General features: G+C 41.1%; 1 protein-coding gene across 10 annotated transcripts in view; it reads right to left on the bottom strand.

The window, feature by feature from the left end:
- IKZF1 (IKAROS family zinc finger 1) overlaps positions 1-15,367 on the bottom strand; it is a 73,119-nt gene that overhangs the window by 23,358 nt on the left and 34,394 nt on the right. For 6 of the 10 annotated variants that reach the window (XM_035318634.1, XM_035318630.1, XM_035318629.1 and 3 more), the window contains one exon: positions 1,640-1,699. The exons of 3 other annotated variants lie outside the window; for them this stretch is intronic. In XM_035318634.1, the coding sequence (XP_035174525.1) occupies positions 1,640-1,699 (60 nt within the window). Of the gene's footprint in view, positions 1-1,639; positions 1,700-7,193; positions 7,199-7,882; positions 7,894-15,367 lie in introns of those variants that run through there. One more of the 10 variants, XM_035318637.1, reaches the window with a different exon arrangement.

Raw genomic sequence — 15,367 nt, 5'->3', positions numbered from 1 at the left:
CAAGGACAATGTTCACATTGAGCAAAGAGTACAAACACTGATAAAGAGTGAAAAAAGATGAAAGGATTTTAAGGGCAAGGACTGGTATTACAGGAAATTATAGGAGTGATAATTGTGTTTTAGGACAGCAAGATTAGTGTCACAAAGTAAGAGGAGAGGATCAGCTACAGCCATTAGTTACTATGAAAAACCAGCCAAATCAATAAAGATGGGTGGGAGAACTATTTTGACTTTATTGGACAACTCCTTTGTATTATAATCCCATAAGTGACAATCGGTTGCAACTAGAAGAAAAAGGCAAGTGTAAATTTGGCATAGCCTGACTACATGTGATAGCACATAGGTTGGTAAATTTTATCTGATATAAACACAGTCAAGACTCAAACCTAAATCTTACAGAAATGGGCCAAGATTCAGATCAGTTAATGGCGTTATTTGTTCCTCTTCTCACTGCAGGACCGTGTTATCTCTTGTGTAAAATAAACCATCTTTACAGTTAATTCCTTGTTTTCTGATCTGATGATTTCAGTGGAAAAACAGTTCTTCGTTAAGCTCCAAAAGAGCAGTTAATTGCCCCAAATCTTACTTTCCTTTTAGTGAAAAAACTCATGCTTCACTGAACCTCCAAAAGGGAGAGCATTTATGGTAGTGGCTAGCTGAGTACATAAGGCATCTATTTCACCCCATAAAGAGCCTGGTCTTTTTCTTTTGTACAACAGTAATTACATGGTAGCCTTATTCACAACTGGTGCTGTAGCAATGACATAAATAAGATACAGTCACTAATTACATCAAAGGTTGAAAGATCTTGAGATTTACTGGAAAATGTAATGTTTGCCAAACTGTCCTCTCTTACACCCTGCAGCCTCCCAGGTGTTCCAGTTGGATTGCATGGACGTGACTGACAATAGCACCTGAATCAAAGTCCTACCAGGAAAGATGCTGGGAGTAAAGGTGTGCACATTTCTGAGCACTGCTTGACCGGACACCTTTTAAAAAGTCTGCCATTGTAGGCATTTGAATTTTCTTTCAAATACTGCATTTTGAAAACAAATCATATGCAAGATAGAATGTGCACACCCTAAATAACAAGTTTTCCTTTAAAATTTATGTTCTAAAAAGGGCAATAATTTAGAGGTATGTAAAAAAAAAAATCAGTGTCAAAGCAATGAAGTACAAAAACAGCATAAGTGGCTAATTAGAAGTGGTCTATAGTATTCCACAAAATTAGTAGAATACTACCCCATAATGATGTTTTCGCTGTAGTGAACAGAAACAATAGAACTATTCACCTTAAGGATATGACAGACTTTCCATAAATCATACATCAGTTCTTTTCTCTTAATTATAAGATTATTAATTAGTATGCAAATATGTACATAATAATTTGTGTGTAAATATAATTATAGATGCCTTGCCTGCCAGGAATTTGGAGAAGGTGGCTTTTGAAGTAGGCTTTATGTTAAGTTAAAACAGAACATATGTGAACAAATCAAAAAGATCAGACTCCTTAAGACCTTTGATAGCATATGCAGACAAATGTACATTACTGAGAAGTGAAATGACACACAGAATATCATAAAACTAGGAACTTGATGGAAATGCTCTTTGTAGTGAGCTGAATTTACAGTATACTTACGGGAAAAAGATTTGGGAATTATTGCATGAAAGTCCCTAAAGCCTTCTGCCCCATATGCAGCTGCAACAAAGAAGGCAAACAGGATGCTGGTTTGTGGTACTGCTAGCAGTAAATGTAAAAGAAGATGGCATTATTGCTATACGAGAAATACCTAGGAGAAAGACAGAGCTATCAGCACAGAAGTAGCACAGGTAGTTCAGGACAAAGCAGGAGCAGCAGTAGGGCAGCAAGCAGGGGAATTCTGACCTGCCTACAACTCTGATTTGTAAAAATGTCACATTTTCCAAAGCATCCAACAGTTTTATCATGTTTTCTAAAAGCATAACCATTCCTGGGCATTCCCCTTGTTCACAGGTTAACTTCTGCTGAAGTCAAGATGAACTTTGGCTGAAGTGTCTGGAAAGGGTCAATGGGAGCAGAGCACCTAACCCAGCCTTCTCCTGGCCCCCAAAGGAACCACAGGCCCCTACAATGTGAGCTTCCTCTCAGGATTTATTTTATTTTTTGCCATCACGCCACCTTTGTATGCCAGAGATCTCTTCCTTATATGTGCTTGTTTCTAGTCACCACAGTTGTAAAAAGTTAACTTGCTTTGTTTTCTTCTCACGCCTGATGTTCTTATGTAATGGAAGAAGAGGGAGTTGGATTACATATGTACTGTTGGGTACCAGTATATTTGTCTGCTTGTATTTCTGAGGCTTTTCCTCTCATTGTATCTACAGAAAAGTAGCTGCACAAACACACTATACAGTGCATATTATGAGTGCCAAGCGCAAATTAACATGCCCCGGAGCACACTGATACAAGTCATTACTTGACACTGACAGAGAGATATTGATCCAATCAAACATCGCTGAAGCTCTCTTGCAGCAGTGCCCCTGGAGCAGCACAGCTACACTGTGCAGCTCAGCAATCTGCGTAGATCAGACCTGGCATGCAGGATGCTCCTACAGTCGCACTTGTTTTGGCAAAGGGGCTCGTTTCGGGTGGGAGGCTGACTTGGTCACAAGAGGTGACACACAGCGAGGCCAGAGCCTTGCCCTAGCTTCTTGCACAGATTTTATAGGTGTAATCAGAAAACTAAATCTCTTTGTACTCAAATGTAGCACATTTTGCAAACTTGTTTTTTTTTTCAAAAGAGAAATATTGACAAACGCTCCACCAATGTAGGAGATGGAACGGGAGAGAAAGACCACTCCTGCAGAAATACTCAGGGTTTTTGTCAAGTCTGACTGAGAAACGGGAAAACAGGATGCACAGCTTTGTCTGGAGACTTAGACTGAAAACAAACAAAGAAAAAAACAATTTTATTTTATTTTTTTATTTCTTTTGTTAGAGAGGTTCTGTCTCTCCCTTGTTATCGTGGGCAAAATCATTTCTGGGGCACTGATGATGTGACAAATAACTGGGAATCAGATATTTTCAGATGCACATTCAGCATTTGTACAGGTTTCTCAAGCAGTTACTCAATATAGTCTTTGTAGAAATAATTTCTGGCACATTCATGACTATCTATGCATACATGCAGACATTAATTAGCTCTACAATAAATCATGGTAATAATTTATCATTGGCTCTTCTAACACCATTAAGGTATTACTTACCAATTAATCTACTTTAATTTTGTTGGAGATGACCATAGAAGGCTCTGCGTTTTATTCTCTTTGTACACACCGGTGCAATTCAGGGGAGTTTAATACAAACCCTTTTTTTGTGCAAGGAATGTAGAGTGTCAGTGCGGTGTCACTGACCTGACAGCTTTGCCCTCACCTGCCTTTTTACCCATCCATACTGTGGAAAAGTAACCCAAAAGCTGGGCACTGGGTGGGTCTCTTGCACTGTCTGGTGTCTGTTGGGAGCTTCACGTGGGACTTTCTGAAGATCATTTGAACTTTATGTTACAAAGAATGTCCTGCATTGTGTGATTAAAGGTGGTTTATGCAAAAGTCCTTGGAACAACAACAAAAAAATGACATATCAAGGGGAAGAGGAGTGACAATGCGATTTATCTGTCTTTCCAGTTCCAGGCACCTTTTTCTGGGGAAGGGCAGTATAATGGGCTCAGCACAGGACTCAGGCTGAGACACTTGGGTAGGCATGAAGGAGGACGAGGAGCCTGAGTCGTGCTTCCCTGGAAAGAGCTGAGCAATGTCAAGAGGGAAGGGAGGTGTTTTGCAATGAGTGAAAGAGTCTGGTAGCAGGGAGAAAGGAGAAACCAAATTGACTTCCCAAGAAACAGGAAGGTTTGGAGGGCAGCTTTTAAAGGACAGAGTAGCAGGCAGCTAGGGAAAAGGCATATGAAGGTCTAATGATTTGTTTCCAACTGATGATTTTTTGGAAAAAAATCATAATACCTGGCTATCAAAGGAATTTAGGGAATAAAAAAATAAATAATAAATAATAATAAAAAAGATCATACTGAAGTTTCTGGGACATCTGAAAAATACTGAACTTTCTTTTATTTCTAATGGGATTTACATATCTTTAGTACTTTTATCCCAGCCAAGGTACTTAACTGCATCATGTGGCATATAAATGCCTTGAAGAAGTTGTCCTTTAGCCTTTCTTTGAAAATAACCATGATAATCTAATTTTTGGTCATGTCATTAGTTCATGCAATGTCCTTCACATACTTTGCAGCCAATAGCAGAGAAAATGCTTCTTCAAGTTGTTTCAAATAATTTAGGTGCATGTAATTTTTTTGTTTGAATGGCTCATTTTTTATTCCAAGTCAAGTCAGAAGTACTTTGTTGATGTTAGCTGATGCTTCATGGTAGCTTTAAAGTCCAGCAAGAGTTTTGCATGAAGGCACCACAGCTATTCAAGCACTAGATAGGTGAAGCTGCAACAATATTTGGTTGATTTGAACAGTGGATTAGCAATGTTATGGTGAGAAGGAGAAACCCTTTAACACCATCCTTGCTAGCAAATTACAAAAAAATGTTGCTAAAAAGGTATAACAAGTTTAAAAGCCTATTAAAACAAAATAGTCCACCCCAACACGCCAATGTGTCAGCAAAGCAACCAGGATCTCTTCCTGTTTACATAAATGCAAAATATAGATAAAAAAGAGCATTTCTACCTGTTATTTCTACTATAAGTCATAACAGCTACTCTGCTTTGTTTTGGTGTACCACCCCTAGTATGTAGCTATGACCTGAAATCCAAACCTTCCCCTTTTCTTTTCACATCATGGTCATTTTCTGTGGCATCAGTTCCGTTCTCACAACAGAAGGGCTCTGCAGGTGGAGGATGCCATTCTCAGAAATACAAGACACATGAGCAGGTTGTTTGTCCTCAGAATATTTAAGGATTTAGTTCTTACTAGCTAGGCTTGACAACCACAAAGACAGATTCTTTAACTTAAATTGTGTTTCCATTAATAGTATCTTTCCCTGATGAGCTTCTGAAGTGACACGAAGAATCATGTAGCTGTATAAAATGACAACAAAAGGCCTGGGCAGAGCAATCACAATGAGCTATGTAATGGTCTCAGCCCTTCTTCAGTAAAATTCAGAAGACACAGCACAGCATAGCTGGGACTGATCGTAAGTGACTAGATATTCAACTTCAGGAAAAGGGGATATATCCAGGTGCTGTTAGAAATGTCTGTTTTGCCCAATCCTTTGTACATACGGCACTGCACTGCCCAGTTTATCAGGCATTTGTGGTAGCTGCATATGAGAGGCCAGCTCAGAAAAGCCTAAAAAGTTAGAGCCTACAATGCGACATAATTGCTATGGACAAGAAGAAACTAATTAGTAATTAAAACAGGCTGTATGCAGCCCATGATGCACAATCTGTTATGTAGGGTGTCCATTAAAAAGGATCAAGCATTTGTGGTGTCATGAGACATGAGACCACTAAGACGGAGGGAGGCGAACGCCCGAGCGTGGTGAGGAAGCCCGGCGATACGGCAGTGCAGGCACCTTATCACTTTGCTTGAGAGCACCGCGTTCTTTACCACAGGCTGTGAGGGGGTGACAGATAAAAATGAAGGCTTTTTTAATGAGAAGCTCTCAGCTGGATTTTTAAAGGGAAACAAAAATAACAGAAAGAAGCGTAACAGCATGAACTGCTGGGGCACACCTGTAGGCATGACAGACTGGGCACAGCGGATAAGAAATTTGTCCCGGCAGGGTCAGAGCTGCCCCTCCTTTGACGCCAAGTGCCAATCTGCTGCCGGCAGCCAATTTCTCCCCTACTCTAATTTTGGCTTTCAATCAAAAGTATATTATTCCAGAAAGACAGGCGCCTTCAGATAAGCTATCTCCCTCAGGACAACCAGCATGAGGCGTTCCACCCACCTCGCGCACTCCGCGGCCATTTTCCTCTCAGGGCTGCCTGGCGGGAAGCTCCCGGCCTGCCCGTGCCAGCTCCCGTGCCCATGCCCATGCCCGCCTGCCTCCGTGGCTCGACTGCAGCAACACAGCAAGCAGATCGACCTAGTGCTCTGGAGCCGAAGGGAATACAAGCAAGCAAACAAATAACCAACAAATATTTCCTCTCAAGGTTCACAAAGAAGCAGCTCTTGCTCCGCGGTGCAGACTCACAGTAATTGCCAGTTGGTTACCTATGGGAATCCTCTAACGCACCAGCAAAGATGGAGAGGTTGAAGGCAGATTGAAGTAATGATCTTGAAATCTACTCACACACTTGAAGCTAGCTGCTTTTGAAAGTGAACTATTTTTTTAGCAGGAAATGATCTGTAACCAGCCCAAGGCTCCGATCCAGTTCATATTCGTGGTCTTTATCACGCTACTCGCTGGTACATTTTGTACTGGCTTCAAGTTGTTTTTTTCAACGAACTGGTTACAACTACCTGGCTGCTTGGTGTTCATCTGAATTACCAGAGAAATGAAGTTGAGAGAGAAAGAGCATTATCAAGAAAAGACATGCTAAACCTATTTCTTAAGTTCCACACATAGTGTAACCCATGCTTCCTCTACAGGGACAGCTCCTTGTCTTTTGCTGGCCGCGTGATAGAGAAGCTAAGGAAACTGCTAGAGGCTTGCTGGTAACAGAATTTCTTGACACTTTTCTGTTTTGAGAAGGAAGCTGGGAAGATTTTCAAACTGGAGAGAAAGGTTTGCCAACAAATTACGGCAAGAACAGAGCTTCTCATCCTCAAGAACTTTGTCTCTTCTGCTTCCATCAGACTTTTCTGTGTGGGCATTAAAGGATGAGGAAGTAGCAAAAGGGCATTTAGCAAGAAATTTTTAAAAAGCCAAGTAACCTCAAGTAACTATACACAACAGTGAGGTAAAAACACTACCTTATATGAAAATATTACTGGCTCACATGGGTATATTTGTGTGGAAACTCATGCTTACGTGCTGAGTCTGGCACCATCGAAGGCTGCATTCACCAGAAACACTATAAACATTGCAGCTTGTACTCTTCCCAGCACAGCAGCAGTTGTCCAGGGGAAGCAAAGCCAAAGACATTTGGAAATTTAGTATTTGCAAGGTATCCCCCTTCTCTAATCCTTCCACAAGGCATGTTTTTGTAAAATTCATGAGTGTTAACCCACTGTCAACTAATACATCAAAACCCTAGCTGATGGAAGTTGTGCATGGTAGAGTGGGAGAAGGTGAAAACAAGAATTTTACAATCACAGAGACAGGCCTGCTATAGCTCATGCAGAGTGTGCGCCTGTAAATAACACAGTTTTGGAGTGGCTAAGACAAGATTCAACAGGGAGACTGGAGAAACTCCTTACAGATGGTAGGGTCTTACATGAAGCCATACATACGATCATCACTGGAATTTATCCTTACTGTGCTATAAACCCGGGTGTTACTGTGTGGACCCTTAGTGAAAGCACAGGGCTTAAATGCAGAAATACAGGGAGCAAAGCGTGGGTACACACTTATGGCGTCAGTTATGTATGAATGATGTGAACACCAGTCACAGGGGGAATTTTAAGCTTGTCTAAGCAAGAGAAAACTTTCTGAAACCTGAACGTGTACAGAGGATATTGGTCAGACCTATACCAGATGAAGATGGCAGTTGCTACCCCACTTGGAAGCAAAGAGGTGTCCTTGGATCTGTGGTAGCAATGGGAGGACAGAGCTCATGGGCTTGCTGTACAGCTGGTGTGGTGTGCGGGTACACAGGGATGGGGAAGGAGAACTGTTTTGTATATTGCTTCAGAGCACCTACATTTGCCTTGCCTACATGCAAAACTAGCCCTTGCAAACCTTCCCCTTTTCATGCTCCAGCTCAGTGAACTGAATCTACAATCTTTCATTTTGTCCCTGGAGTGGCACAGATCCACACTGTCTCAGGATCTGGCCCTGTAAGTCCATCCTTTTGTACATTTATGCTATGCCTTCTCAGCCAGTGAGACATACACAGGGACTTTTACCAGGGACTATTTAGGTACCATGATGATGCCCTGAGCACTATTTTACACAAGTGTCGATAGTTCCTCAGCTGTCAAAGGGTTAGTAGATCTAAAATTAGACCAAGCAGCTGTGTTTAGGTTTGGGGAGGTGCCCATGGGTGCTCTGCCAATGCTGTGCATTGTCAGTCTCCTCTTTTGAGAAGAGGTCTGAGGTTGAAATGGAGAGGAATCTTGCCATTTCAGCACTTGAGAGGGAATATTTTATGACAATTTTATTGAATGGTCGGCTGTCAAAATAAATTCCAGAGCAGGTTGCTCTGTATCTCCCTCACCAGACAATGGAAAAAGTAGGGATACTAGTAGTTTATTATAGATTAAAGAAGATTAAATGTAGTTATCACATTACAGTAGTAAAGCAGATGATCATGATTAAAAAGAAGGTAATCCTGAGGTAGCCTGCTTTAGATCTGCCACTCCTGAGAGCTCAGTTATTTTTCTAGAAGTATTTATTTGATGCTATTAAGTTTTTTCTTTTCATGTTGTAAAAATATTGCCAGAAGGTTTTGCCATGTAGACTGCTGTTTACCCGATCACAGTGTGCTCAACAGTCGAGTGAAATAAAATCCTAGTCTACATCTGGGGAAGAAGCATAAACTGTTCTATAGGAATCCTAAAGAAGTTATCAGAATATCTAATGAAAGAAGTTATATGAATATCTAATGTTGAATCACACCAGATAGATATTGAGGAGAAAAATGTCAGGACGAAATTGACTCTTTCTCATTGCATATTACAGTGAATGCTTTGTCACTGGATCTGTGGTGAGTCTCCTCCAGGCAATCAGTCCTCCATGTTGACTGGTAAGGAACTCCCAATGATGTGGGGAGACTCTCAAGAGCTGACATTTCTGGATCATTCTGGAAGTCTGCAGACTCTGTTCAGTCCATTTTTTTGAAAGATTTCTTGTCTTTCCCCACTTCCTTGGCCATTTTTCATGTCTGCTGTTTAGTTGCTTTTACCTCAGCAAAAACACTCTTCTTGCCTTCCTTCTTTGAACAGAATCCAACCTTAACCATATTAGCACTGTGGTAAGTTATCCTTGACATAATTTTCCCTTTTGTGAGACATCCAACAATTGCACTGTTGTACACTGTTTCCTGGGGTCTCTGAACACAGTACGAAGAGGAAAACCTAAATTTCATCAGCTTTCTCTAACAACTGACTCAAAAATAAGGACAGATTTTTCCAAAAATCCCAGTTTCTCAGAAAAAAAAAATATAATAATAAAAAAAGACAAATTCTACTCCCTTTGAAACCTGTTACACAAATGCAAATGAGATCAGAAGGAAGTCTCACAACTACCTCATTTAGATACAGGGGAGCATAACTTCATTCATGGTAAGTGCCTACAATTCCACTGAAGTCATTAGTGGTGGAGATACGTAATTAATGCTCACAAATGGCAAAGAGTCCTGTGAAACTCTTCTAATTTCACTGAGGCCATAAGTAAGCCATGAGGAGTTTAGTGAGGCCACTCTGCCCTAAAAATGGTTCAGGAAGGAAATCAGACTCAAAGTGGGCCAAGCTTGTGGCAACTTTCTAGCTCTCGTCTCCAAGTGCACCTCAGCTGCCATTTGAAACTACTGAACTTAGAGGAGTCCCTATTCCTGTCCTGATGGGTATTTCCAAAATCAGAAGGGAACCATGCCACAGAAGGGTGCTCCAAGCTGAGGTTGATTGGGTGCAGGTATTATCATGCCTCCAGATGAGAAAGGCCATGTGGCCCAGCTTCCTCAAACCCTGAACAAATCTTTAGCAATGCTTAAGGCTCATGAATGTAAAAAAAATGTTTTAAAATTATTTTCTGTTCTCTTGAACGAGTAATCTGACATTTGAAACTCACTGGAAACACAGTCAAGATCACAATCTTCAAACAGTCACAAACAATCACCATACTGAGTGTCAGTATCTTACATCAAAATGCAACCGTTTTCTTCACATGGATAGATCAGAAAAGCATCTAAGCCAACATGTTGCTGGCAGAGCTTCAAGGGAAAAGGCTTACAGAATAATAGCTGTTGAATTAAATGGTCTTCAGTAGCACCACTCTTACACTACATTGTCAATAATAGCTCCAAACAGCCTGCTATAGTCAGGTGAAACCTACATAACAGACCACAGAAATTCTTTCATCAAGGCCTTCACTTCTGGCTGTAGTACAGAGTAACGTAATATGATTTAAATGTTCCTTGAATATTTCCAAATTATTCCACTCATTTCTATACACCTACTTTTTTTTTTAAAAAAAAAATTGTCCAATGGAAAAAATTTACAAAAGCAACTAATGCTTTGAGGATCTCTGAATTGAGGCACTAACAAAATGAGATTATCAGAAGACACAGATCAGCCTGGAAAACACTGTTCACTGAGAAGTACGACCACTATCTCATTTTCCATATCTAAATTCTGGGCACCTAGTCACCTCTGAAAACCAGACCACCCTCTGTTTAGCATGCATGTGCAGGCAGGCATGTGTTAGCCTCTCACAAACTCTTTGTCATAACCTCCAAGTTGATCAACCAAAAGGACATGTATTGGCATATCCTGGTTTCAGAGCTCCAGAGCTAGTTCAGGCCTTGCTTCCTAATGTGCAGCAGAAGGAGGCCATCAAACCCCTATTCTACCACAGCACCCTACAGAGTGCAAGCAACTGTGCAGCAGTAGGGAGCAATTTGGAAGTATCTAAATTATTTGGGAGCTCAGGTCTCCTTGACTTATAGTAGTATTTAGACTTTTAAGACAACCTGAGCTTCTCATGGGGGGTGGAGAAACAAGAAACCCACATGAAGAATGCTGTTGAACTTGAGTCCAATCGCAGCCATAGATGAGAAACATCACAGCTTCCCCCTTGTCCGGCTTAACAGGAAACCTCTATCTGCTGTTCCTCTAACTCCTTCCACAAACACACTGAGCAGTCTGGACATATTACCCATTTCCTCCCAACCCACAGTTGTTTATCTCCCTAGCATCTGTCATGGCCTAGAAGTTTGGAGCAAGTCCTACACCAGTTGCTACGATGCAAATTTATAACAACCAAGCTGAAAGGCTTCTAGAAAATTCCAGAATAAATAAGTAAATAAATAAATAAAAACAAAGAAGAAATACATACTTCTGATTGATGGCTGCCCTAGGAAATAGCTGAAGAAAAGACTGAGGGAGTGTTTTCCCAGTTACCTGATATCTCAAGAGAGCTACAGCACCTCCTCGTTCTCACCTGTGGCATCTTCCAAAGCCTTATTTCACACACACGCACAGGTACTAATATGATTTTTTCCTGTGGGGTTCTGTTATTTTTGTTGTTGAAAGGGCAAGGCTATGAATTCTGCACACAACAGTCCTAGAGGTCTGCTAAGCTTTTGTGTCTTACTCCACACCAAAGTTCAGAAACACATCAGGGCTTTATCTTTTCTACTGCAGCAGTATCATGGGAGAACTTTAAACTGGGACAGACTGCCATCTCTTCTTTCATTCAAGGAAACGGTGGTTATTCAGTTTGGGATTATCTTAAACTACATGGAAAGCCATTATCCCAAGTTCCTGAGCCAACAGCCTCATGACTTTCTGTCATTTCTCTTGCCTATTTATAAATCTTTGCCTTCTTTCCCTCGGCCCCCACTCCTCCCTCCCCACCCTGACCTGCTTCTGAACACTCCCGGAGGTGAAACCAAATAGCTGCAATTGTGACACTGCAGTTTGTGTGTCATATTGTAACTGTGTTTCCACATCCTCCTTGCTCTGTTGTAAAAGAGCTTGAAGAGGAAGAAGTGCAAATAATGAAATATAGGAAAGCAGGAAAAGAGGAAGCAGCCGAGAGACAGCAGCCCAACTGAAATGCTAAGAATTATGGAGAAGTGACAGAAAGGGAAGCACAGACCAGGAATTATACTTGGTGGCTTAGCAGAAAAAAAAAAATAGTAAAATACATAGGCTTAGCTTTTTCTGCCTCTCCAGCAATCTTCTAGATTACTACTCCCCTCTGACTTTCACTCACTTGAACTGTATTCCCCGTTCCACCTAATTTAAGACAGTTACTGAACTGTGCTATTCTCTGTGCAGCCAGACTGCACCAAACCTTAACCTAGAAACCCCTCCTTGCCTTCACATAAAGCAAGGGGGTGGACTCAAATCCTTCTAAGGAAGAAAAGAGGGAAATCAAACATGAAGGATGCTTCAGGGTGAGCATACTTGATTAGGCAATGGTCTTATTTGCTGAGGGTAGCCACGGAGGACAGAGTGATGGAAGAGTACAGAAGGAAATTAGCTAAAGAAGAGTACAGATTGCCTAACCAGGCAATCCTGCCCGATTGCCAGTGGATGGAGCAGACAGCTTAGGAAGTCCTTCCACTGAGACCATGTACCGTTCTGTCCTGCTGATTCAGAATGAAACTTGTCTGGAGTAGAATGCGTTTAAAATTCACGTGAAGAATTTTCTCTTCTCCATTTGCAGGCAAAAAAGATACAAAGCAGAATGTGAACCTCTTTAAGAACAGAGCAGGACTGAGTTTTATACACTCCCCCACTCTCAGTGACTTTTCAGTGAAAATTAGTCTGATAAAGGGCAGAGTAAAAAGTAAAACTTGAGAAATGACCCTCTGTAAATATCACAGCCTTTATAGTTACGCATCCCTTTTGAGTCAAGCTCCACTCTTTTATGCTATCCGGTGGCTAACTGAATTTTGTAGTTTCTCAGGAAGATAGTGGTGAAATCCTGTATGTAAATGAAGACAGGAGTGTTACACAAAGGTGTACTGCGGTATAATTATTTGTTCATCGCTGCGTGAAAGCTACCCTGTTGGAAGAGCTCGTTCAAAACCATTTGTGGCTATTCCCCCACAAAGGAGGCTGTCAGGAGGTGATAAGAAATGGGTATTAGTGAGGCTTCACTTTCTTTGAAACACTCTTGCACAGAGAGCACCAGCAGGCTCTGATATTTTCCCTACTGTTTATCTGTGAATTAGGAAATACGTTCTGGGCCACTCAATCAGTACTGAGTTCCTCAGCTAACGTTAGTATATTTTGGGATGTGCAGGAAAGAGGAGAGAGGAATTTAACCACATATGAAGGAGTTAGCTTCTGAAGAATGGCAGCATTTCCTGAGATGTTATGGGAGAGATGTACAAGCATTGTGAAGGTTTTGCCTGCCTTGTCTTATCTGTTACAGGGAAGGGCTGACATGTATTTTGGGTGTGAGGGCCATGACCTGACTGCTCCTGGCTTTAGTCTGGTTTTAACTTCAGCTGAGCTCCTCACTCTTGATTTAGTTCAGCATTTCCAAAGATAAAAATCAGTCATGCAGCTGTGCAAGAAACAATAGCCTACCAAGTCAAAAAAGTACTGTAAGAGAGAATGTAGCTATGGATGATCTCCACAGCAAATGGATGCAATTCTTCTGTTTGATTTTGGATGAGAAACGGCCAGCGAAGGAGGGAGACACACGATGATGTTCCTGTCAGGACAGTCATAATGCTACTAACTGTTGAATCAGGACAGCAGGAAACAACTAAGCATTAGCTTCTGCTGCAGTTCTAGCCATAAGGAAAGGCATGAGCAGTTTGCTCGGTTAAGGAGCAATACCACAAGGGGATTTTTATGCTGATGTAAACTTGGAAAAAAGAGAACATTAAATAGCAATAGAAATGGGCAATACTTAGTCCAGAACTATTCTCAGTTTCTCACTGAGTATAAATAGTACTTTTAATAATTACCTTCCTCACAAACAGCAGGCTTCTGCTTCAGCCTACAGAAAATGTGATAAGAAACAAAATTGTATGTCCCCACAGATGGACAGGGCACTGGATTGAGACTCAGGAAATCTAGGTTTAATTCCTAGTTCAGCCACAGACTTCCTGTGTGGCCATGGGAAAGGCACTTAATCCATCATGTGCCTTTACTTCCCTATCTGTACATTTTTCAACTCTTTTTTTTTAATGGGGATGAGATTTTTTTTTTTTTCTTTTCTTTTTTTTTTTTTTCCCTTAATAATGGCAAAGCACAAAAGTTATGTTACTGTCTGGAGTGATTCCTATATCTGGGTACATGCCTTACAAATGTCCTAACACGTGAGGCTGCAATCTGTCCACGCACCAGTCACCCTCCTGGCATGTGTCCTGCGGGAGGCAACTAGGGACAACAGGACAGACAGCAGGGGTAGCTGGACAGGCTGTACCACTTAGGTATTGTGAAAATGCACTGATAATCTGTGACATGTCCCACAGAACTATACACCAGTAGGAAGCTTTTTATTATCCAGCCTAATAAACCTTGGTTATATCCATGAAATACTGGAGATCAAGTGCCTGGAGCCCTCAGCCAGCTCCCCCTTATCTGGGATTGCTCCAGGTCAAAAGGCAGGGTTTTTCTTCCCTAGACTATTGATATGGGATCAAGTAAGGAACTGTAACCTTCCTCAGCTGGCCTGTTCCTGTGCTGTCTCTCTGTTTAGAGAGAGATGTGAAAGTCCCAAAGTCTACTTCAGGAAAAAATGGTGCAAGCTGTTTAAAATATCCAGAACAGTTTAAAATTTCCCACTGCCCTGCAACCAGCATGGCAGAAGCTATGAGGGGCTTGAGAAAAGAAACGAGAGGGGCTCAGCCTGGGCCTTTATTATAGGAAATGACTGAATACTGAAAACGGTGTCATCTCCAGTTCAGATTTGTAGTGCTTCTCATACATCTTCAGTTATGAGGTGTGAAATCTCACTCCAAAAACAAACTGCTGGAGTATTTTTCTGTAATGCAAAAGATCTTCAGAAGTATCTCAGCAAAAGTAAAAGCCTGGGTAAGAGTATGGATTTGAACCCCTGAAATTTTGGGCATATATCCAAGCTTTACCTTCACTTGCTCATCCTACAGAATCAACCTCACTCACTCTCCTCTCACATCAGCATTAGACTGCAATTCTACTCATTGCCTTGCCACAGACTCTTGCCTGTACAAATCAGACACAGAGCTGGAAACGAGCTCTCCCCTTTTTGCAAAAGTTCAAGTGATGCTGTACGTTCTTCTTCTGTACTAAGTTCTAGATCAGTTAGAAGTCAGGAAATTAATGATTTCATGATTTCCAAAATGACCTAATCATTTGCTGCCAATATATATTTTACGCCCTCATGTAACATCATGGAATCCTTCATTTATCTATATTTATCTGTTTTATATTTTTGATCTCACTTTTCAAGTTAAGGAGACGTTAAAATAAATCTGAGTATTTGAATGCTTTGTGCCAAACCAATTCCACTGATGAAGACACTAAACTATTTTTCTGCAGCTAACAAAAACAAACAAACAAAAATTTTCTCTGTGGTCTCCAGCATACTCTTTATG

Source organism: Oxyura jamaicensis, chromosome 2, assembly GCF_011077185.1.
Source record: "Oxyura jamaicensis isolate SHBP4307 breed ruddy duck chromosome 2, BPBGC_Ojam_1.0, whole genome shotgun sequence".
Lineage (NCBI taxonomy): Eukaryota > Metazoa > Chordata > Aves > Anseriformes > Anatidae > Oxyura > Oxyura jamaicensis.
This window is presented reverse-complemented; position numbering and strand designations above follow the sequence as displayed.